At 62.6% G+C, this 23,263-nt stretch overlaps 1 protein-coding gene across 5 annotated transcripts; it reads right to left on the reverse strand.

Moving 5' to 3' along the window:
- Positions 1-634: 634 nt before the first annotated feature.
- On the reverse strand, positions 635-21,460 carry ATP8B3 (ATPase phospholipid transporting 8B3). 5 transcript variants are annotated; one of them, XM_057708048.1, is made up of 28 exons: positions 21,354-21,460; positions 19,825-19,883; positions 19,260-19,351; positions 18,740-18,853; positions 17,818-17,916; positions 17,441-17,502; positions 16,969-17,041; positions 16,807-16,877; positions 16,334-16,416; positions 13,858-14,016; positions 13,357-13,445; positions 12,608-12,798; positions 12,278-12,486; positions 11,106-11,134; positions 10,881-11,015; positions 10,307-10,478; positions 10,114-10,226; positions 8,431-8,595; positions 8,215-8,326; positions 7,297-7,372; positions 6,970-7,090; positions 6,301-6,685; positions 5,989-6,212; positions 3,953-4,036; positions 3,570-3,809; positions 3,244-3,382; positions 2,855-2,982; positions 635-1,590 (listed from the first exon to the last, which is right to left on the reverse strand). In XM_057708048.1, the coding sequence occupies exons 2-28, from the start codon at positions 19,871-19,873 to the stop codon at positions 712-714; spliced, it is 4,293 nt and encodes a 1,430-aa protein (XP_057564031.1). In that variant the 5' UTR covers positions 19,874-19,883; positions 21,354-21,460; the 3' UTR covers positions 635-711. The 5 variants fall into 5 exon arrangements, with proteins under 5 accessions (XP_057564031.1, XP_057564032.1, XP_057564033.1 ...); XM_057708049.1 differs by having other exon boundaries at positions 8,431-8,550; positions 10,114-10,187; positions 10,307-10,495; positions 10,859-11,015; XM_057708050.1 differs by having other exon boundaries at positions 6,301-6,529; positions 10,307-10,495; positions 10,859-11,015.
- Between the last annotated feature and the right edge of the window lie 1,803 nt (positions 21,461-23,263).

Here is a 23,263-nt window from a genome sequence, read left to right on the forward strand (position 1 = left end):
TCACTTACCTGGGCTTGTGCATTGGCTGAATGGGGGGAGGGCTGGTGCAGGGTGGGGAGGGGGGCATGGGGCTCACTCCCCATGAAGGGGGGAGGGGACGAGGGAAAGAGGAAGTGGGCCTCTCCCAGCCCACCCCTCTCTGCTCTGAGCCCTCCCTGAGCCCCCACAGGGCTCCACCCTCCACGGGGCCTTTGGGCCGACCGAGCCTCAGGATGGTGCCGGGCTCTGCTTCTGAGGCATCACTGTCCCTTGCCTTGTGGAGCCTAAAGTGTAATGTGGTTTATTTGAGGGGAAGAAACCAGGGCAGCCCGGTGGAGGAAGAGGCCATGTGGTGCCAGGGACTGCACCTTATAAACTGCCCTGAGACAAGCCAGTGGGCTACAGGTGGGAAGCCAGGGCTGGTAAGCAGTCTGCTCAGCACCTTTCTCCCTTCTGAGAGCATAAAGCTTTTGCCCACATTATCTACCCAGGGTGAAGAAAAGAAACAAAACAAAGAAACCCAGCTTTCCCTGCAAATCACCCATTGGGCCACTAGAGGTCAGTGTTTTGATTTTTTAAAACCAAGAAAGACTATTTTGTGGGACAGGAAGAGGACGTCGCCAGGAGCCCTGGGGTCAGACAGACCGCGGTTTATTAGAGAGAGAAGAGTGGGTGGCAGGCCTCCGGGGGAAGGCCTTGTGCTAGCCGGTGACACCTCCCAAGCCTGGGCAGTCACTGTTGCGCCTCCGGCACGGGCGGCTGCCCTACCAGATCAGGCGGAGCTTGGCCCTTGCTGGACCCTGGCTGCCACTCCATGGACGACGGCTGCCTCTCCAGGGGCGAGGGCTCCACCTCCATCGGCTGCTCGCTGGTGGAAGATCCTCTTATGCTTGATGGCGGAGTTTCCATCAGAGCAGTGAGGTTCGAGCAGGAAACTGGTACCATCCCCTCCTTGGGGGGCCCGGGCTCCTTCTGCCAGGTGTATGGCCAGGTCTTCCAGGACAGTTTCCAGATCTTCCAGAGGGATGTCTTCTCCTGCTGCTGTGCTGACTGGCTCTTCAGAGACAGCTGGCTCAACGGCAGTGTTTGGCTCTCACTGGCTGATAGCGTCTCCTTGGTTGGTGGCAGACTCTCGGGAGAACATGGCCACTGCTCATGGGACAATGACCGCTCCTGCCTCTTCGGCAACTTCTCCTGAAGAGACCCAGACTGCCAGTTTCTGCTGAGAGAGTGCTGGTTCTCCTGACAAGGAGAAGTCTGCCCATCCACAGTCCCCGAGGAGCTCACCTCGGAGGTGGGCTGCACATCCTCAGAGGACACCTTCCTCCGGTGCTGGTGCCTCTTCCTCCCCAGGAACGACACCTTCCTGGGATACCAGGGGGAGTCCTTCCCGCTCGAGGGCAGTTCATCAGGTGGCATTGAGTGATCAGCCAGCATGTCGCTGTTGACCCCTGGCGTCCTCCGCAGAATGGTGCCCTGTGTGATGAGGTCCGCGTAGCCCTCACGGTGGGAGAAGGCGTAGCTGGAGCGCCGGGCTGGCGACTCCCGGCGGACATAGGGCATGGGCTCCACAGTGATGATCTCCTCACTTGTGGTCTTCTCCTCCTCCTCCTACAGAGCGAAGGGGACAGCAGGAGTCATCAGGCTCCCAAGCCATGTTGACTGCTTTCGGGTCACCTGCCCCTCCAGTGGGGACCAGTCAGAGCCCTTGGCCACCATCGATTGGCCAGGCTCTTTCCTACCCAAGCTGACCCAGCTAGAGTCCTCCATGGGACCTGACTTTCTTTTCTTTTCTTTTTTTGGCCGCACCGCATGGCACGTGGGATCCTAGTTACCCAACCAGGGACCAAACTCATGCCCCGGCGGTGGAAGCGGAGCCCTAACCACTGGACCACCAGGGACATCCCATGGGACCTGACTTTGGACCAGCCAATCAGAGTCCTTGCCTGGGACCTAAGCCTGGGCCAGCCACCAGATGCCTCGGGCGTCCTCTGCTGGCAAAGCCAGGCGCGGTGAGCCTAGGGCCACCCTATGTCCAGCCTGTGTGGCTGAAGGTGGCAGGTTTGTGGCCATGTCCTAGTCCACCATTCCAGTCAGTTCTGGGGCCCATCCCAGCTGCAGCCCATCCTTCTAGACTCTGATTCCATGAGCCAGCGGGTCCCCTTCCCCACATTTTCTCAGAGGTAAAATACACATACATAAAATGTACCATTTCAACCATTTCTAAGGGCACAGCCCAGTGGCATTAAGCACATTCACAATGTCATGCAACCATCCGCACCCTTCATCTCCAGGACTTTTTCTCCCCAAATGGAAACTCTGTCCCCATCAAACATGGACTCCCCCTCCCCCTCCCCCACCCCTGGCCCCACCATCTACTCCCTGTCTCTGTGGGTCTGACTCCTCTAGGGACCTCCTGGGAGTGGAGTCAGACAGTGTGTGTCCTCCTGTGCCTGGCTTCTCTCCCGGAGCACCACGTCCCCAGGGTCCTTCCCTGCAGTGGCGGGTGTCAGGACCTCCTGACGGCTGTTCCTCTGTGTGTGTGCATCACGCTTTGTTTACCCATCAACTCCTGATGAACACTGGGGCTCCTCCTAAGGCTGCCTTTCACCTACCCCATTTCCGAGTCATTTCTGTCACCGCCACTCCCAAGCCCTGGTTACTTCCGGGCGGACGTCTGACTGCGTCAGCGCGGACCTTCCGCGTGCCCCCGCTGCTCCACCCCAGGCAGTGTGCCATCTCCTCCGGGGCCCTGCGGCTGGTCCCTTGGCCCCTCTGGGGGCACCAGGCGTGTGTCCGGGTCGCCATCCCTGTATCCCCGGCTCTGCGTCCCCGCCGAGTCCCAGCTCAGGCTCGGGCTGCTGGGGCCCCTCACCTTGGGCCGCGGCTCCTTGATGGCTTGGTGGATGACGCGGAAGGCCAGCACGGGCAGGGTGTTCAGGGACACGTTCAGCAGGATCACCAGCAGGATCGGGGGCTGGGACAGCACGTTGAAGTCAGCGTCTGGTGACAGGGCAGGGTCACGGCCGGCCTGGCGTGGAGCCTCCGCAGAGCCTGCTCGGTGGCCCTCCCCCACGACACCGCATCTCCTTCCCCTGCCTGCACCCCGGGGATGCCCGTGTGAAAGTTCCCAAAAGACGCCGAGGCCGCCTGTGCTCACACACACCCCCACCCGCGTGGCCAAGGAGACCAAGGTTCAGAGAGGGGCAGAGGGTGCTCCGAATGGGCCCCCCACCCACCACCCCGCCCCTGCTGGGGGCTCACACAGAAACGGGAAGGTCTTGGGGGAGACTCTGAAGAGCCAGATGCTCTGGGTGAGCCAGGTCATGACCACATAGAAGCAGAAGCTGAAGAAGATGGCCAGCACGGTTAGGACAGTCCAGTACTTGGTGATGAGGATGACCTGGGCAGGGAGGGGGCGTTACGGCAGATGGTGCCGGGAGCCCTGGCGTGGATCTCCGTGGGGAGGCTGGTGGCCCAGCCCTGGAGTCCATGAAGGGGCAGGTCACTGAGTGGGGAGACCTCAGCGCCCGACCGACCGGCTGAGGCCCCCGGGGATGGGGACGGGGGCAGGCAGTGGCCACGCCTACCTCCATGGTGATGGACAGCAGGCCCGACAGGGCCACGACCACCGCGAAAGACTGGTAGTCACTGAAGCTGACCGGCCCGGCCGAGTCGTGGCTGATCCACAGGGTCATGAAGAAGTTGACCAGGGAGGTGGCTGTGCCATGGGCGACAGCTTGGAGGAAGACCCAGTAGTTGAAGAGCTCGTCCTTCTGGCCCGCGATGTACAGCTCCGGCTGCTCCAGGCTCTGCTCCGCGCTCACGTCCTAGCGAGTTAGCGGTGGGGAGGCTGGCTCTGGCGACCCGGTGGGGATGTCCCACACCACAGCCCAGTCTCCCAGGAGGAGAAGGTGAGGCAGAGACAGGAGTATCTACGGGGAAGGAGGAGGTAAGACCCGGAGCCGCTCACCTGCTCGAAGAGCCCAATGTAGAGAACCGGGAGGGTGGTGTACAGCAGGTTGAAGAGCGCCAGGAACCAGCCTTCATACAGAGGCTGGGGGGGAGGGGAGGGGAGGGAGAATGCAATGAGCCTTCAGAGCCAAATGGCCAGAAACAGAGATGAGTCTTTACCTGAGCACCCGCCCAAGCTAGATCAGCACCTGGAGAGGATTCAAGATTGGGGCTTAGATCAGGGCTGCATTAAGTGCTAGAGATAGGAAGAGAAAAGGGAGAGAGACAAGGCATGGTCTAATTCTTTTAAAGCAGCACCTTTGAGTGTTTTAAGTGGATGACTTCAAAAAAAAAGCTACAGAAGGGAAAATGGCTAGAGAGTGTGTTTTTAGATCATTTTTTATTTAGGAAGTCACCGATGGGTAAGAGAGTTGGAAGAGACCTCACAGACAAATAGCCCAGTTCCCTTCCCAAATGCACGAATCCAGACTAGTTAAAAGAATATGAGTTTCAGTTCCAGAAACCACTTGATGTGCATTCTGGGATTAAGCAAATAAGTAGTGATCAGAATTTTTATCAGAATCAAGTTTTCTCACTGTTGGAGATAAGAGTCACAGATGAGTATAAGGAAAAGGGTAAGCTGAGCCTCATCCTGTGGGACTGGAATCAGAGATACTGGTGTGAACTCACAAAGATCGATAGGTGGATAGGTATAGATACAGATACAGATTTGCATGTAAACATGGGTTAATACATGTGCATTTCCTAGCTCTGTCTACTGGGAGGATAATGGCATCCCAGTAGCAATGAGCACACCAAGCACTTAGATCTTGGTGTCTAACGACCATTCTCTGGTGAAGAGAACCAGGGCTCCTTCTGGGAATGGCTCATTCCAGGATTGGGGCAGGGAAAGGACAACATGGGCCTGGAACCTCTTGTAGCACCAGAAAGTGAGGGTGTGCTCAGAGAAGAGCAGGCACATGTCAGAGGGAGAAATCAGGGACAGTTTGAGCAAAGAAGCATAGAATAAAATAAACACCCGTGAGTCTACACTGATAGGAGTAAGTAATTGAATAAATAAAGTGGAGAAGGAACAGTTCTTCCTATGGAAAAAATCCAGTTAACAAATATATAGACCGGACAACATCACCTCGAAGATCAGGAACAAGACAAGGATGCCTGCTTTCACCACGGCTATTCAACACTGCACTGGAAGTCCTAGCCAGAGCAATCAGGCAGGAAAAAGAAATAAAAAGCATCCAAATTGGAAAAAGGGAGGCAAAACTATCTCTATTTGCAGAAGACACGAGCTATATGCAGAAATCCCAAAGGAGTCACGGGAAAGCTACTAGAGCCAATAAATGAATTCAACAAAGTTGCAGGGCACAGTTCAACACACACACAAAATTGTGTTTCTATACACCAGCAATAAGCAATATCAAAAGGGAATTAAGGAAATGATTCCATTTACAATAGCATCGAAAAGAAGAAAATATCTAGAAATAAAAAGTGAAACCAAAAATACATATTTATGAAGGGTGCTGCTATAAAGCTCCCTCTCAAATGCCTGGGTCTTAGTGATGGAGAGCTCATTCCCCCTCACAGCCATCTATTTTCAGACAATTTCCTTACACGCAGGGGACATTACTGCCTACGACTCCTCTAACGCTCTGGAGAGCACCTCTAGTATTCACCATGATACTGACTAGAGCCTTGAAGTCAGGGGCCCAGCCCCCACAGTCTTATCTTCTCTGGAGTTCAAGCTCTCCTTCTGTCCCCTTGAAGGATGTACATTTGGAGCACCTGTCCTGCCCTTGCTCCAAAGCTCAAATTTGCCAAGTATCCCTGAAAATGCTCGGCACAGAGCTGGGCATGAACGACCCCCTCCCTTTATCTGGAATCTACCCCTCTGTGAATACGACCAAATAAAAGGCTGCGTTGCTCGGTGACTTCAGGCAAGCTCTGCCCCGTGAGAACCCCAAGCGTGAGCCTGCCTACAGGAAGGACACAGCAGCCCCAGCGCACCCCCAGCGGGGACTTCCCTCCCCAGTGCACCTGGGCGGTGAAGCCGCTGTAGAACGAGAACCAGATCTGGGCCATCATGCTGGCCAGCGTCTTGTAGATGAAGTAGCGCAGGAACTTGCAGACGCGCACGTAGGACCAGCGGCCGTGCACCAGCAGCAGCCTCCGCAGGAAGCAGAACTGGGCGAGCACGTAGTCGCTGTTCTGCACCGCCTGCGTGCCCTCCTGACCCGCCAGCCCCACGCCGATGTCCGCGGCTGCAGGGACCCACGCAGGCTGTCGGCCCCCGGACCGCCAGCCCACCGCCCCCGCCGGCCTCCCCCCGCCCTGCTGCCCGCCACCCACTCTTGATCATGCTGACATCATTGGCGCCGTCCCCAATGGCCAGGGTCACCACGTTCTGGTACTTCTTGACCAGAGCCACGATCAAGGCCTTCTGCTTGGGCGTCACCCGGCAGCAGATGACCGCCTGGCACCGCGAGGCCAGTTCCACGAAGGCCCGCTCCCGCCGCTCCTCGGCGCTCTCGCGGGCTTTGGAGTCCTCGTCCTGCGGCGCCAGCCCGGTGCCCCGCAGCTGGATCCCCAGGGTCCGCCACATCAGGGACAGGCGCCTGGCCCGCAGGAAGTCCGTCCTCTCCTCACCGGGCTCCTGCCAGGACTCCCCCCCGTCCAAGCTCACGTTCTGGACCAGGGCCCGGGGCTCCTTGCGCAGGGACAGCAGCAGCTGGTCCTGGCCCGCAGGGGGGACCGGGGCACGTCACTCAGCCGCACCCCTCCCCTCTGTGAACGCCCCGACTGGGCCCTCCGCCCGGCTGCACCTGACCACGTCCCCCCCTCGCTCCGGCCCTGCTGAGGACCGTCTCTCGCGTGGCACTGCAGGCCCTTTGCCTTGGCTGGTCCCAGAGCGCATCTGCGGGCCTTTTGGCAGAGGTGGCCCCCAGCCCCAGCCCACGGCTCCTCCCCACCCCCTCCCGGGTACCAGGGCCTCGCCGCCCGCCCTGAGCGGACACTGACCAGGAACTCCCCGCTGATGATCAAGGCCGTTTTGACCTGTGGGGGCAGCTGTCCCTTCAGGTGGCCCTTCTTGGCACCCTGCAGGTTGTTGTTGGTCTCCCAGGAGCCCTCCAGGATCTGCCTGCAGGGGCCCAGCCGGGGCTCAGCCACGCCGGCCACACTGGCTTCCTTCCTCCCACGCCCCAGCCCTCCCCCTCTGGGAGCCCGGCCAGGCAGAGACTGAGGCCACTCTGCAGACCCCAGGGCCACGCCCAAGACGTGGATGCCCTGCCCCTACCCTGACCCGCCCCCCAACGCAGGCTCACTCATCACCCCCCCACTTCTTACATAATCTCCTTCTCCTCCAGGATGACCATGTTCTCTGAGAGCAGCTGGCAGGCAAAGCCGATGTTCACCGCTGTCTCTGCAAACCGGCCCAGCTCAGCCCCTCCGCGTCCCCCTGCTTGGGGGGCCACGCCCACCCTGCTCAACACAGCAGCATGCCCCTCCCCCTGGCCACGGCGATTGGTTCAGAGGAGGGCATGTGACCAGGCCAGCCAATGAGAGCCAGCCCTGAGACTCTGCGCATAGGCGCTCCACTCCACTCCTAGTGGGTCTGGGTTGCTGGAGGGAAGTGGGTCTGGGGCCGGGGCCAAGGGGTCGTTAGACACATGGTGCCTAGGGCACCAGGGCACGTTTAGGAACCCACAAAAGTGACTTAATTTCTTAAAAAAAAAAAAAGAAAAGAACTATAAAAATCCAGCCTGGATGTTTCTCTTTACACCAGCACGGCTGTTAGACGTCATTAGGAACATTCTGTGTGTACGTGCCGCCCGCCCACAGAGGTCCTAATGCAGCCCTGAGGGCACCCATGCCCGGTGGGGCCCCAGAGAAGCCTCAGGGGGTGGGAAGTCGGGGCCCCACGCCAGCTTGGCCCCTAGGTGGCCGGGCAGCCTCGGCAGGTGCCCATGCACCCTGAGCGCAGCTGGGCCACCTCCGAGGGAGGGGCGATGAGGGCCCCGCTGCGTGGCGCTGCCAGGGGGCCAAACCCCAGGGGGCACTCGGCATGGCAACGGCCCACCCGAGGGAGGCGCCCAGGGGACCCCAGCATTTTCTGTTCTTCCCAGTCCTCCCCCCACAGGGACAACGTTGGGGGCAATGCTGAACTCAGACAAGAGGGTCGGGCGGATGCTGGCACCCGGGCAGGGGTGAGCCCTCCCCGCGCCTCCCTTCTCCCTGGGCTGGGGGCGGCCCCCCGGGACCCACCTTGCTTGTCCCCTGTGAGAACCCACACTCGGATGTTCCCCTGCTTGAGACACTTGATGGTGTCGAGGACGCCGTCCTGCAGCCTGTCCTCGATGGCCGTGGCTCCCAGCAGCTGAGGGGTGGGGTGGGGACCGACTGAGCAGGGAGCCGGCTCCCTGGCGGGGCTGACGGGCCGGAGCTGGGGTGCAGGCGCCCCTCCCCCTGGGCTCCCCCCACCTGCAGGTTCTGCTCCATCTCCTCGTACACCTGGTGCAGGGCGTGGGCGCGGTTCTGCAGCAGGATGCTGGCATCCTGGTGCCGCTGGCGCCACTCCTCGTACGTGTCTTCGTTCACCTCCTTGTAGGCCAGGCACAGTGTCCGCAGGGTCTGCTCGGCGAAGGACTGGGGGGCCGGGGGGGCAGGCGGCGCTGGCCACCCCCACTGCCTCCTGGCCCCTCACCCGGGCACCCCTCCAGCCCTTCTCCCTAGGCTCACCCCACCTGCCCCCCCAGCCACAGCCTGTCTTCCTGGGCAGGGGGAGCTGGGACCACGTGCTGCCCCTGCAGACACCCGGCTCTGTTTTGCCTCCAGATCTCGCACCTGCAGGTCCCTCTGCCAGGAACACCCCTCTCACGCTCTGTGCCGCAAATTTTAACTATTCCGCGAGGCCCTCGGAGCAGCCTTGCCAGACACCTCTGCAGTCAGGGCTCCCCCAGCCCCGGACCCCGCCCTCTACCTCATTTTTCAAGGAGCTGGGGCCGCTGGGGTGGGGGGAACAGGAAGGATCCTGGGGGACTCTGTCTCCAGGCCCCAGGGAGGACCCGGGATGGTCACAGTGGCTCCTCCCTTCCCTCCTACGCCCCAACCCTGCCCTGGGCTTTTCACCCCAACAGGCACCCGTGGCTCTTGCTCTGTTCCTGACTAGAGGTAGGCTTCAGCAGCGGAGCCTGGACGTATCAGAAGCTCCCGACAGGCCTGTGCTCCTTTCGTGCCTCAGTTTCCCCACCCGTTCCAAGGGCGGTTGAGCCGCCCCCTGCCCCCTCGCCATCTTGCCAAGCTCCTGTGCTCTGGGTCGTGGGTCTGACTGCACTTCCTCAGTTCTGGGTCAGAAAGCAGATGCCTGCCCCCCACCCCTCCCTCCTGGCAGAGCAGGGCACTCTGGGAGGCCCCACCGAGTGGAAGGACACAGGACATTCTTCCCCAAACATCCCCGCTGGCCCCTGTGCTGGGTGAGGCTGGGGACCCACAGGGTCAAGGCCGGGCCAGCATGACAGGACAGCCCCACGTCAGGGCCGGGACAGGAACAGCTCCCTGGAGGTGAGGACCTATGGCTGAACCTTGAGGCCCAAAGGATGCTGAGCGCCAGAGTAGAGAAAGGCATTCCTAGCAGAGGGAATAGCATGTGCAAAGGTCCCGAGGCAACACCTGAGCATGGAGGAAACTGCAAGCCAGAAATTGGGGTCCTGGGGAACCCCTTGAGGGCAAGAAGAGACCAGGCTAGAGAGGACAGCAGGAGACAGAAAGACACAGCCTGGAAAGTTGGGCCAAGGCTTTGGGCCATCACACATGGAGATGAAAGTGTTGGGGCAGAGAGGGCCGAGCATGTCCTGGGACCTAGGCCTGGCTGGGAGAGGGGGTAGCATCTGGGGCAAAAGCCAAACCACATGGTCTCCCTGCGTGACTCAAAAAAAAGATGTCCCCTCCGGGCAGGTGCAGCTTGCAGTCTGGCTTCCTCCCCAGCCTGTGTGTGTGTGTGTGTGTGTGTGTGTTGGGCAGAACAGTGCACAACCTGACCAACTGTACATGGGCACCCTGAGTACCTGAGGCCATTTCTCTGCACACTCTCCTCCCCTGTCCTTCTCCTCCTGTCCCTGTGCCCTCGACCCTGCCCCTCTACCCTCCCTTCCCACAGGGACTCACGGCCAGGGCCTCCTCCGTGGTCCACTCCATCAGGCCTTTCTTCTGCAGGCGCTCATAGATGACTGTGTCAGCCCCTTTGGTGTAGAGGTAGATGGAGCCCTCGGGGTTGCGGACTGTGGAGGAAGAGGCCTGGCTGCCCACACGCACGCCCCTCCCCGTCTCTCCCGACCCCACCAGGGCCACGGGTGCTCACCCAGCACCGACATCCGCTTGCGCACGCTGTTGAAGTCCATCATGGCCAGGACCTGGTACACCCGCTCCTCTCCCAGCTCCATCACGGTGATGCTGTCCTGCGTGCGCGCCAGGAACACGTAGCCGAAATTCCGGGCCGCCGTGACCAGTGCCTCCTCGTCCGGGGAAGCTGCCTGGTACAACAGCGTGTCTGGCCCGGGAGGGGGAGGGGTGGAGGAGGGGGAAGGTCTGAGAGCTTGCCCTCCGTCAGGGAGCCACCACCCACCCGTCTGCGCGGCCTCAGCAGAGGAAGGAAACTTTCCTCAAGTATTTGCGGGATGACGGTCTCTTGGGCCGGCACCACCTCTAGGCCCACTGAAAGAAGGTGGGCGCTTGGGCCCCAGTCTACACAAACTCCTCCTCCCCGCCTGATGGCGGCCCGGACACCCTCTGTGGCAGAGGCTGGGGCTCGGGCCAGGGGCCTGGGCACCCTCTAGCCCAGAGGAGAGGGCCCCGGGAGTTGGGCGGGATGGCAGCTTGGAAGCCCAGGGCGTGGCCCCGGGGGCGGGCTCACTGTTCTTCTCCTGCACCATCACCGTGTGGCAGATGGCCAGCACACGCCAGAACTCCCGCACCCTCTGGTCCTGGTTGGCCCGCACGGCCTGCAGGAGCTCTGCGTTGCGGAAGTGCAGCTTCCCATCGGCAAACTTGTTCCAGAGGTAGGGGTCCTCCTGGGGGGTGGGGGGGGGGGACAGGCCAGCCCTGGGTGGGTCCCTGTCCGTCCCCCCACCACCCGGGGCTTCAGGGCAGCCAGGGCTCACCTTGCACAGGGTCTCTTCCTCCTCTGAGCCTGGGGAAAGACCCTGTTTCAGGTCTCAGCTCCCCAGCCCCCCGAGGGGTCCCACAGCACCCTCCCCCACCAGGCCGGGCTTCCTGGGGGTGCCGGATGCCGCTGGACCAGCCAGCCGCGCACTCTGGACCCAACGCCCCAAGCAGCGGAAAGCCTCAGCCTCAGCTCTTGCCCGGAGGAGGAAAGGGATGCAGCCCCGTGTTCCTGGGGCCCTGGGAGGGCCTCCTGGAGTGGGCCTCAGCCCTGTGGACGTGTGTGCTTTGACCTCCTCGGGATGTCTCTTTTTTTTTTTCCGGCCTTGCTGAGCATGTGGGATCTTAGTCCCCTGACCAGGGATGGAACCCGAGCCCCCTGCATTGGAAGCACAGAGACTTAACCACTGGATCCCCAGGGAAGTCCCTGGTGTCTTTGTAAAATTTGGACTTGGCTACCTGCTTTGAAAAACCGGGTGATTTCACATGAAAACCTGGGTCCGTAGCACTTCTAGAAACATCAGAGGACCCGGCCCGGGGTCGGTGCCACTCAACACGGGCCCCAGGGCCCCCCGTCACCCCGAGACCCCAGCTGAGGGCCAGGTGGCACCTACCTGAGGGCGTGGGCCCCAGCAGGCCCAGTACCGCCCAGGGGGGTCCCCCGTGGGCTCCCCGTCTACACCGTGTCCACTGCTTATAAACTAGACCCGGGTGGGTGCGCTACGCTCCTCCCCCTCCCCCCCACAGCACCTGTTTCTGTGTAGCCCGCAAAGCTAAGAATGTTTTCCGCATTTCTAGACAGTTGGCAGAAAACTGAAAGAGGAATGTTATCCTGTGCGACACGCCGAAACGCTGTGAAATTCAAAATTCGGCGCCCCGGCCAGCAGAGGCTGCTTTCCAGGGACAGAGAGCCGGCAGCCCCAGCGGCCAAAAATGCTGACTTCTTGTGAGTCCTTTACGGGAACAGTTTGCTGACCCCCCCGAGTGAGAGGAAGCCCTTTGGCCACGTTCCGGGGCACCCATCTGGGCGGGATGCTGGGGGCGCGGCGGCACCTGTGAGACCCACGGAGGTCCCAGGGCGGCCGCGGCCCCTCCCTCCCCCGTGGTGGGTCCCGGCGGCGCAGGGGAGGGCTGGGGGCGGGGGGGGGGGGGGAGCCGGGCGGGGCCCCACCGTAGATAACGCCGTGGATGCAGCACTTGTGGAAGGTCATGACGTTCTGGGTGAGCGTGCCGGTCTTGTCGGAGAAGATGTACTCCACCTGGCCCAGCAGGTCGCTGAGGCTGGTGCTCCGCGCCTTGGCGGGCAAGTCCTGCGGCGCGTGGTACATGCGCTCGTCCCAGTTGATGAAGATGCTGTTGCCCAGGTAGATGAACTCCGCCCTGCAGACGCGCGCGCGCGCGCGCGCACGCGGGGTCCCGCTCAGCCCCCGCGGCCGGCTCGCCCTCCCGCCCCTCCCCCCGGCTCAGCGGCGGGCGGCGCGGGGAGGCCCCGGGGGCTCACATGATGAACATGGCCATGGGCACCATGACGCTGAGCAGGATGAGGAAGCCCCAGAAGATGAAGAAGGACTCGGCGGCCACGCCGCGCACCTGACTGGCAGACACGTAGTGGTGCTTGGCCTGGAACTCCCTCACCTTGTACCGGAAGCCCAAGGTCAGGACCGCGGACATCGCCACCAAGGACAGAAAGATCTGCGCGGCGGATGGGAGGGGGGCGGCGCCGCGTGAGGGGGCCCGGGCGGCAGCGGGACACCCCGGGGACGCGCCCGCGAGTAGGCACGGAGAGGGGAGCCCCCCGAGCTCTGCCTTGGGATGGGGCCGGGGACGGGGTGCGGAGGGGCCGGCCCAGGGTGGGGGGAATTTGCGGGGGTTTTGCCCGGGCTTCGCGGCTGCTATTTTTTAAATTATTATTTCGATACCTTTCAAAAAGGTAGAGATTAGGCAACAAGTTAAGGATTTTTAAACATTAGCGGAGGATAGGTGAGTATTTTATTATCTCCTGTGGGTTCGTAAAACGTCAGGATCAAATATTGCTTTATAAAAACGTTCCCCCCCAAACTGTAATTTTAAGAAAAAATTCTCTGGCCTGCAGTCCACAGGATCAGGCCGCATACTTTGCAGAGGAGGGAAGGAAACAGGCCTGGAAGATGACAGCCGGGGCTTGGGTCTTTGGAGGGGGGCCCGTCCCCTCCCCTCCTGGGTGCCCCCCGCCCCCCCTCCCCCGCAGGGCCGGGGCTCTGGGAAGCTCACCAGCACCACCAGTCTGTTCATTAGATGGTCTATCTTGGTTCTCTTCAGATGGATCTTGCCACAGTTCTTCATGATTTTTGTGTCCAAACCTGCAGGGTTTCCATCCATCAATCCGCCCGTCTGTCGTCCATCCGTGCATCCATCTGTCTGTCCATCCGTCCACCCATCTATCCATCCATTCTTCCAGCTCCTCATCCACCCACCCACCCTCCATCCCTCTGTCGCCCCCCCGCCACCTGCCCAGCCACCCACCCTTCCGTCCACCACAAGCACACCATTTTCTCAGTCAAAAGAAAGGTGCTGGCTCAACGTGTCCCTTCCACAGTTTCAGAACCGAGGGTCCGGAGAAGCCACGCCAGGAGCCCCTTATCACAGGCAGCAGACGTGCGGCGGCCAGGCCTGGCCTTGCGACGCCTTACCAGTGACTTCAGGGTTCTTGCCCACCCTCCGCCACCCCTGACCCTGACGGCGTGTGCCCCTGGGTCCCCGGAGGGGCCGTACCGGCATAGATGACCAGACCGTAGCAGGTGTCGGTGTTCCGGATCCTGCAGCCGCGCAGCAGGACGTTGCCACTGTCCAGTGGGTACTTCCGGCCCTTCCACTCCAGGCAGCCCACGAAGTGGTGCATCCGGCTGTTGGGTTCCTCACACACCACTTTGCCTGTGGGCGACCCGGCGGTCAGGGAGCTGTGGGTATGGCTGGGCTCGGCCACCCCTCTCCCACGTGGGGTGGGGCTGGGGACGCGGGGAATGCTCCTGTCACCCTCCGGCCAGGGCCACCCTCACTGCCCCGTTGGGCACCTCTGCCGCCACCACACAACCTCCTCCTGGATGCACCAAAGCTGTCCCTTCCCGGCCTCAGGGCCTTTGTGTGCACTGTTCCTGGTGGCTGCACTCACACTTCCTCCGGGAAGCCCTCCTTGATCCTCCAGCCAGATCAGGTCCACCCCCCCGTTCCCCACATTGATCCTCTTCCTGGTGGTTACAATCCTGGGATGTCACCACACATTAATGTCTGTGAGGTCCCCGAGTGCAGGCACCAGCCCTGTCTTGGTTGAGCTGAGGCCCCTATGGCCCAGCCCCGCACCTGGCACACAGTAAGTGCTCCATCAATGCATGAGGAGGGAAGGAAGGAAGGGATGCCCCCATCCAGCACCCTCAATCACAAGGGACAAGTGCAGGGCACAGCGTAGATTTCCCCAGCAGGTGGTAGGGGAGAGCCTCTCCACCATCGCCCTGAGAAAGTGCCACCACCGGCCAGGGTGCAGAGCCTGGCCCCAGGCGGCACCTGGCGGGGTGTGGGCTGGGACCTGGGAGCAGGGACCTGGGAACTGGGAGTGGGCTGGGGGCGGCCGCGCTGCTCCTGAATGAACCTCACCTGCTCTGCCCCTTCCTTCTCAGGGGGTGGAGCCTGAGTTTGTCTTGGAGGTAGAAATGAAAGCTGTCTGGGGGTGGGGAGGGTGAAGGACTACAGAAGAGGCACAGGGCAAGCCCACGCCTCTGGCCACCACTCTGAACCTCAGTCTCCTCCTCTGGGAAATGGGGCCATGCCTTGCAGGAATGCTGGGGCAGCTGGGCAGGGCAGGACCCAGAGAGAGCTGTCGGGATGGGAAGGGCTCTCCCCAGGATCACGAGCAGACGTGCAACCAGAGGGGCTGTGGTGGGAGGGAATGGTTCTGGTCTGCTCCAGAAGCAATTAGAGTAACTTGCCTTCGCAACATGACAGGGAAATAATCATAAACAATAATAATCATTTTTTTAAAAGTATCCCCTTGCTGGGCCCTGGAGAAACAGTAACTGGATCCCTCGGTGTGAAATGTCTTACTTTTCTGGCGGAAAATAAGAACCTTGGAGGTGTAGGATGGTTCCCTGTCCCCTGGGCCTCTCCCAACATGCAGGCAAATTGCTAGCCAGTGTACACAGCCTGTCTTTTTTTTTTTTTTTTCAATCTTCTGGCCAAGCCACATGCTTCTGGGATTGCACCCAGACCCTGGAAGTGAAAGCACCAAGTTCCAACCACTGGATCGCCAGGGAATTCCCACAGACTGCCTCTTCAAGTAAACAACCAAATGCATTTGCTTTGAAGTGTATTAAAAATAAAATGTAACACGATAAAATGCCCACCACTGTTCGATTCGCACTAACAACAGGAAATACCTCCACTGTTGCATTGATTTAAGGGATTTGATATGGACCTGGAATAAGCCTGTCTATTAAAACAGGGGTCCTGGGGGCTTCCCTGGTGGTGCAGTGGTTAAGAATCTGCCTCCCAATGCAGGGGACACGGGTTCAAGCCCTGGTCAGGGAAGATCCCACATGCCGCGGAGCAACTAAGCCCATATGCCACAACTACTGAAGCCCGCGTGCCTAGAGCCTGTGCTCCACAACAAGAGAAGCCACAACAACGAGAGGCCTGCACACCGCAAGGAAGAGTAGCCCCCGCTCGCCGCAGCTAGAGGAAACCCGCGTGTAGCAACGAAGACCCAATGCAGCCAATAAACAAACAAATAAATGAATTTTAAAAAACCCAAAAACAAAACAAAACAGGGGTCCCCGTGCCCCGGCTGCGGACCAATACCCGTCGGTGGCCCGTTGGGAACCGGGCTGCACAGCAGGACATGAGCGTGGGCGGGCGGGCAGAGCTTCATCTGCCGCTCCCCATCGCTCCCCGTCGCTCACGTGACCGCCTGAACCATACCCTTCCCCCACCCCCCCACCCCCCTGGTCCGTGGAAAAATTGTCTTCCACGAAACCGGTCCCTGGTGCCAAAAAGGGTGGGGACCGCTGTGTTAAAAGGCATGAACGAAAAAAAATAAAATAAAATAAAAAAATAAAAGGCGTGAACGAGACAGAGGACAAGGGAGAACTGGCCCAACACCCCCCCACCTCACCCCATCGCCATCCCCCACCCAGCAAGTGGGAGACCTGTGCCCCCACGGCTCAGGGTGCAGAGGGCGGGGGACGGCCGCAGCTCCCACCTTGGAAGGACGCCATCTTCCTTATGCTGGTCAGCTCGTGGTGGGTGATCGACGGGGCCTGCCTGAACTTCAAGTTGGTCTCCCTGGTGACGAGAAGGGGAGCCAGGTGAAAGGTGGGGACAGACGGCGACCAGGCAAGGCGTCCGCAGCCTCCTTCCAGAGCCACTCCAGCATTTTCCCCAGGCACCTGCTGTGCGCCAGCTGCCAGGCAGGAGGCCGAGGCCCAGAGAGGGAGAGGGCCTTGCTCAAGGTCACACAGCATGTTTGCCAAAAGGCTGAGGCCGGACCCTAGGCCTTCTTGCTGGGCACCTGGTACACAGTGGGGCTTCCAGAAATGTCGGTGCATCCTATTACCCCTGCAGGCTCGCAGCGCCCCCCCCATCCACACTCCCGGGGCAAAGGACCCCGATATCCATGGGGGCTGGCCGAGCAGCCCCCAGGTCCCGAAAGCCCTAGTGATGACCTGGCCTCACCCGTCGATGTCAGCCGTCTCCACGTAGCACAAGCTGCTGGGCTCCGTGCTGGCCAGCAAGACCAAGTCGGCCTGCGGAGGGCAGCGGGTGGGGGATGAGGGTGTTGCCCGGGGGGAGGAAGAGCAGGGTGGGACGGCCCTGCCCCCGGACCCCCCAGCTCACCGGGACGATGTTGTCTTTGTGCAGACAGACCACGTCCCCCACACACAGATTCTTCCATTTTCTCCACAGGAAGCTGTGTGGGTGGGGGCGGCAGGGGTGAGGGCAGGGGTCCTCCCAGGCCCAGCCTTGGACCCCGAACCCCCACGCCGCCCCTGCCGGGGGGCTCAGCCCTGATCACCCCCTCTTCCCAGGCTCCAAACCCCTTCAGACCTTCCTGCCCTACCCTTTGGCTTGACCTCAGCTCCGCGAGGGTGAACGATTGTGTGTTTAGCCTCTGCCCCTTCACGGGGGCCAGCCCAGGCCTGGTAGACAGCAGGTGCCTCATATGTGCTGGCCTGGGTGCCCCGCCTCATCAGACCCAACCGGGACATCCGGGAGCGTGGAAGGTGCTGGATGACGTTCCAGGCAGCCCTCCCTGCGGAGTCCACACCCCCGCCCGGGGATGGACCCTGCGCCCGCCCCGCGGCCTCACCTCTTCCCCATCAGGATCTGGCAGGGCCTGTTGTTGATGGTCTTGTCGCTTCTGTGCCGCCCCTGGGCCGGCACGGGGGGGAGGTGGTCAGAGCGGCGGCGCTGCCCCCCACGCCGCCCAGGTGACCCTACAGACACAGGTGCCCCACGGGCAACCCCACAGCCCGCGGTATCCGTCCAGCCACCCTGCTCTTGGGAGGCTGTCCGCGGCGGAAGGAGGGCAGGCTCCTGCCTGCCGCCCGCGTGGACACCAAGGTGGCCGGCTGCGGGGCCATCGGCACCTGCCCCTGGTGGCCACGAGGCACGGTGGATGACACAGCCCACGGGGCTGCCCGTGCCGCCCCTCCTCCCTCCTGCCCCCTGCCCCGCCCCACTTACAATGTCGTCCACCAGGTCTCGGGCGGCCCGGATGGTGAGCAGGCAGACGAGCGGGACGAACAGCGTGAACCAGGGCAGCGTGGAGATCTCGGGGACGCCCTGACACGGAGGGTGGGTCACTCCGGCCCCCGTCCCGGGTGCCCCTCCACGCCCCGCCCCCACGTCCTCCCCCCCAGGAAGCCCTCCCAGGGCCAAGCTTCTTCCCTCCTCAGGGCCTTGGCTCTCACTGGCTCCCCTCCCTCCCTGTATCCCTTAGGTCTGAGCTCCGAGTGGCCCCCAGACCAGCTGGGCAGGGGCCCCCCGTCCCCATCACCGGTCCCCGCCACGTGGTTTAATGACAGTCACCTCCCGTAGTCCCTGGGCCACCTGCAGACAGGTGTTAGGGCCACCGCCGGGTCCCCAGTGCCCAGAATAGGACCTGCACACAGTAGGTGCTCAATAAATGTTTATTGGTTCCACGGATAAAAACAGTGTCTCACTTTACTCAGGAGAGAATGAGATACCGGGTGCTGGTTGGGGTGTTCTGGAAACTGCCCACCCCACAGGGGGCCCCACCTCCAGCCCCGCCCCTCACCCATCCCCACCCCCCCCCCCCCCGACCTGCCAGATGCCAGGAAGTGACCAGGCAGGTCCCAAGAACCTGATCCTTCCTCCTCGCCTGCCCTCTGGGGTCAGCTCAGCCTGCTGTGTGCCAGGCCCCGGGCTGGGCAGTGGGGACCCGGCCACGAGGGCGCTCCCAGTGTGAGGGCGCTGGACACGGACCCGCCAGCCACACAGAAAACACGCAGTAGGACCACCCTGGGTCTACAGAGCCACATGGGGAGGTGGGAAGGGAGGGCTTCCTGGAGGAGGCAGCCCGAGCAGGTGGGAGGAGTGGAGTGGACGCAGGCGCTGACCCCTGGGGCTGCCGCACCCGCCCCACCTGGAGAATGACGATGAGAAGGAAGTAGATGTTGGACATGCGGTGGAACTGCTCGTACAGGTTCAAGGGCAGGAAGGAGAAGACGTTGTACTTGGCCGTGTGGATGACGTTTCTCTGGAACGGGAGTCGAGAGCCGGTGTGGGGGCGCTGCCCAGGAGGCCCCGGTGCCCACCCGGCCCCACCCGGCCTCCTCCCGCCCTCTGGACACAGCCGGTGTGAATCGAGCCCCTACTGGGTGCAGACTCAGTGGGCCGAGCCGTGAGCCCAGGACGCCCCCCCTGAGACGCAGGCAGGGGGTCTCGGGTAGGGCCTGATGGACACACGGAACCGTGGTTGCCTGTCAACTTGTTTAGAGCGGAGGTGGCGTGTGAAGCGCCAGCACCGGACCCCGTCACTCAGGGAGGGTGGCGCTACAGTCCTCAGGATCAAGTGCACTAAGCAGGCACACAGAGCTTGGGTGGCAGGTCCCCAAGGCCCGCGGGGGCGGGGGAGGGGAGGGCAGCGCGCCGGGCCTGCCCACCTTGTACGTCTTCCTCTGCCAGCCCAGGAAGACCTTCTCCTTGAACTGCCTGTTGTAGGCCCGGTGGTTGGCCTGCACCTCCCAGGTGAACTCTGGAGACGGAGAGGACAAACACGGGCTAACGACACCCCAGAGGAGGGCTAACAGGCCCCCGGGGGCTCCAGCCGCCACACCGACGGGAGGGCCCACGCGGCCCCGGCACACAGCAGGCGCTCGGGGAGCCCAGGTGCACCTGAGCATCCGGCCACCCTTGAGCCACGCCCTAGGCCCTGGGAGACCCACTCGCGCGCGTGCCTTCTACAGAGGGGTAAACTGAGGCCCAGGGCGCCAAGGTGTCCGAGCCTCCATGCCCGGCCCCGAGAGGTCTGGGCTCACAGTCCCCTGAATCCTGAGCCCACCTTCCAGTGATAGGGTTTCCAACTCTTTGTAAGCCAATGGGAACCCCACTCGGGGCCCCCGCCTCCCCGCTTCAGCCGCTGCATTCTCTAATGCCCCTTGGCGGGGTCCACCTGGCGCCCCCACGCTCCGCCCCCACCCCTGCGCCCGCGCCCAGCCCACCACGCACCTGAGTTCTTCTCCTCCTCAAGCTCTTCTCGGTACGTGAGGCTGCCCATGCTGGTGTGGCTGCCAGGGAGAGGGGCCTGAGGTCACTGGTGGCCGGACAGCACCCACCACTCTGTTTTTTGTTGTTGTTGTTGTGTCTGGCCGTGCCACGTGGCTTCTGGGATCTTAGTTCCCTGACCAGGGATCGAACCCGTGCCCCCCGCCGTGGAAGCACGGAGTCCTAACCACTGGACTGCCAGGGAAGTCCTCCCGCCTTCTTTGAAATGTCACTCCCCACGTCCATCTGCTGGCCCCTCCCCAGGCTCTGGAGGCCCAGTCACCGGTGAGTCCGTCCCCATTACCGGTGGTCACCTGGCTGCTGCTCCCCACCCCCACGGCCCCGCACCGCCCCCCATGGTCCAGGCCCCTATGCCTGGGACAGCCACACCCACATCCTCCCAGGCCTCCCTGCTGCCCCTCCTCCCCAGCCCCCACACAGCACACCGGCACACGACGCCCAGCCTGGTCAGGTGTTCAGTCAACGTCTGTTGACAGACTACATGGGGTCCCGGGGTTCTCCGTCACATCTTGAGGTGTGTGCACGCGGGCCAAGGGGCTGAGACGTCCACAGAGCCCGGAGGCTGCCCACCAGCTAGTTCACGGTCACTCCCAGTCCTTCGATGCCCTTTGCAGCTCCCCAAATGAACCCTACCCCCAGAATGCAGCAGCTCCTCACTCTCCACGCCCTGGCCCGCTGTTCCCTCTACCAGGAGCACTGTTCCCGCCTCCTCACCCTTCCGCGCTCAGCTCATACATCTCCGACCGCCCAGGCTTGCTCTGGCGCCTCCTCTGGGCCCCTCCTCTGCCTGCAGGGTCCCCCATCCCAGCTCTGATCACCCTCTCTCCTCCGCTTCTTCCCCTGTCCGGGCTGCCTGCTGAAATTGGAACCTCCCAGGGCAGGGACTGCTGGCGTCTGAGTCATCGGTGTTGCCGGGGGGGGGGGGGCCCCCCGGGGGAGGGCCTGGCTCAGGGCCAGCTCTCATGCTCCTGGGAGGCTGAGTAAGGCCAGTGCCCATTCACCAGATGAGGAAAAGTGAGGCTCAAGGGAAGTGAGGCTCAGCCAGTGGGGCCAGGGCCGGGGGTGGGTATCCCGGCCGGGCCAGGTGGAGTTAGAGGGATGCTCTGCTGATGGCCAGAATCCAGCCAGAGTGCACCTGGGGGCAGGGCCCCCCACCCCGGGCGTGCTTTCTCCTCACTTGCACTCTCAGGTCACCGCAACGCCCACTCCCCGCCCACCCCCCCCGGAAGCCCCAGCATTCCCGCAGCCAAACGGCGCAGGGTTCGATGCCCAGCCCCCCGGGAGACGCACCGGGAGGTCCGGGTCCACACGACGCCGGGCGCTCCGGCGCCCGTCTGGACCCGGGCCCGCGCGAACCTCGAGGGGGCGCCCTCCCCGCCGCGGCGGCGGCCTCCCGCCCTCAGGCCCGGCGGAGCCCAGAGAGGGTGCGCGGGCGCCCGGGGACGCACAGCTGCGGGAACGCCGCCGCTCACCTGCGCGGGCCGGGGCGGGCGGGGCCGGGCTGCCTGGGGTCCGCGGGCGTCCAGGGCGACGGCCGTGGTGGAGCTGTTAGCCCGGTGCCAACGGGCCTGAAACGGGCGGCGCGGGCGCGGGGCGGGGCCCGGGGGCGGGGCCAGATCGGAAGGTGGGGCCAGGGTAGAGGGGGCGGGGCGGGACTTCCAGGGGCGGGGCCAAGACAGAAGCTGGGGCGGGGCCGAAGGCGGGGCCGAGCGTGGCCTCGAGGAACGAAGCCGGAGGGGCGGGACCTGGGGCGGGGCCTAGGGGCGGGGCGGGCCAGAAGGCGGCGGGGCCGAGCGAGGACTTGCAGAGCGGGGCGGGAGGGAGGAATCTTAATCTGGGCCTGGGTATTAAAGGGCCAGTCTCTGGATGGGGTGGGTTGAACCCAGCTGAAGCTGGGCGGGGCCGGGGGGGGGGGTGGGCGGGAGGCTAGGGGCGGAGGAAGGACGCACAGGTAGGCGGGGCGTAAGTTTGAGCCGTGTGCGTGGGTGGTCACTCGTTCATCCCGTTCCAGTTCCGTAAGCATGTCCTATGCGCAGGTCCAGTGTTGGGCGCCGGGCTGGGGGAGGCTGTTAGAACCACCGAGATCATCCCGCCAGGAGGAAGCCCACCATGTTCTAGCTGGATGTGTGCCTACCCGGCGCGCGGCCGTCGCCCCGGGGGCCTTCCCGGAGGAGGTGATAGGGGTGGGAGACAGCGATGAGGCTGGGGCAGCGTCCAGGCCGGAGATGGGGGACTTGAGCCGGGGCGGGAGGGTGTGTGGGAGGCGCCATTGAAGGTAGGGTCCTCCTAGGAGGGGTACACTTTGGGGTTCAGGGGAGGTGATGGAGCTCTATTTTTCATATTCTTTTAGGAACCCTCTGAAACACAGAAATCAGGAAGGTACTGGGGCACTTCCGCCACCCTCTCCCCCAGCCTCGGGGTCGGTCCCTCCCTCTGGCCCAGCTGTGACCCAGTAGACCAGGGTGCCTGACTGTGCCCTGCCTGGGGCACGAGCATTCCCTGTGAGCCGACGTTGGGCGAATGGATGGATGGGGGCGGTGGTGACAGCACACAGGAGCTGACCGCCCCATCAGAACAGCAGCCTCCCACCCCCATTTCTTGGGAAGCCCTGCACACCCAGAGGCCTCTGGAGGCTGCCAAGGTAAACCTCCTTCCCTTCACTGGGGAAACGTTCCTCCAGTCCCACCCAGCTGTTCCTGAGAAAGACTGGGGGGAGGGGGCTTGGACACACTGCTCTAACAGCCTTTAGCAGAGACCTCACCAGGTGCACGCCTGTGAGGAGGGGGTGGGGTACCGGACCTCGCCCCTGGGAGGGTGACAGAAGGGAGAGGAGTTTCCCGACTTTGCAAAGGCTCTTTGGCCTCCTAGAGCCAGCAGGTTTGGCACACTGAAGGCTTGCATCCCGCCCCCCACCCCCGCCACTGGGAGCTCCTCCCCCAACTGCCCAAGACCTCCCTGGGGCACCCAAGCTCTGGGGAGGGGCACAGACACCACACAAAAACGGGTCTCCTGGGATGCTGCCTGCATCCTTCACTTAGAAGAGCGCTCCTGGTTCACAGAAGGGAGGGCCAAGGCAACTGGTCACAAGAACAGCCCCAGAGGGACACGGAGGTGGTGAGGACCTGCCTCCCCCAGGAACCCTCCCTCAGGGCCCCTGTGGACGCAAAGAATGTTGCCTGCGATTCCAGCCAACAACGAACGTTGCCCCCCCGTCAAGCCTTCTGCCACTGCAGCACCCCTCCTCCACAGCGGTGCGCCCCGAGGGGACTCGGGATGGAGAAACACCGGATACTGGCCCTAGGCAGCTGAAGTGCACACGAGCCCAGCCTCTGGCATCTTCCCGTACAGAGGAAAGCATTACACTGGTGACCTTGAGGTGTCA

The sequence above is a fragment of the Hippopotamus amphibius genome, chromosome 15 (genome assembly GCF_030028045.1).
Source record: "Hippopotamus amphibius kiboko isolate mHipAmp2 chromosome 15, mHipAmp2.hap2, whole genome shotgun sequence".
NCBI lineage: Eukaryota > Metazoa > Chordata > Mammalia > Artiodactyla > Hippopotamidae > Hippopotamus > Hippopotamus amphibius.

Coding starts and splice junctions, on each gene's coding strand:
- ATP8B3 (XM_057708045.1), bottom strand. CDS start 19,873: ATGGGCAGCCTCACGTACCGAGAAGAGCTTGAGGAGGAGAAGAACTCA. Junction 11,135..12,277: donor CATCCACGGCGTTATCTACG/GTGGGGCCCCGC, acceptor GTCTTTCCCCAG/GCTCAGAGGAGGAAGAGACC. Junction 6,686..6,969: donor TCATCAGCGGGGAGTTCCTG/GTCAGTGTCCGC, acceptor CCTGCGGGCCAG/GACCAGCTGCTGCTGTCCCT.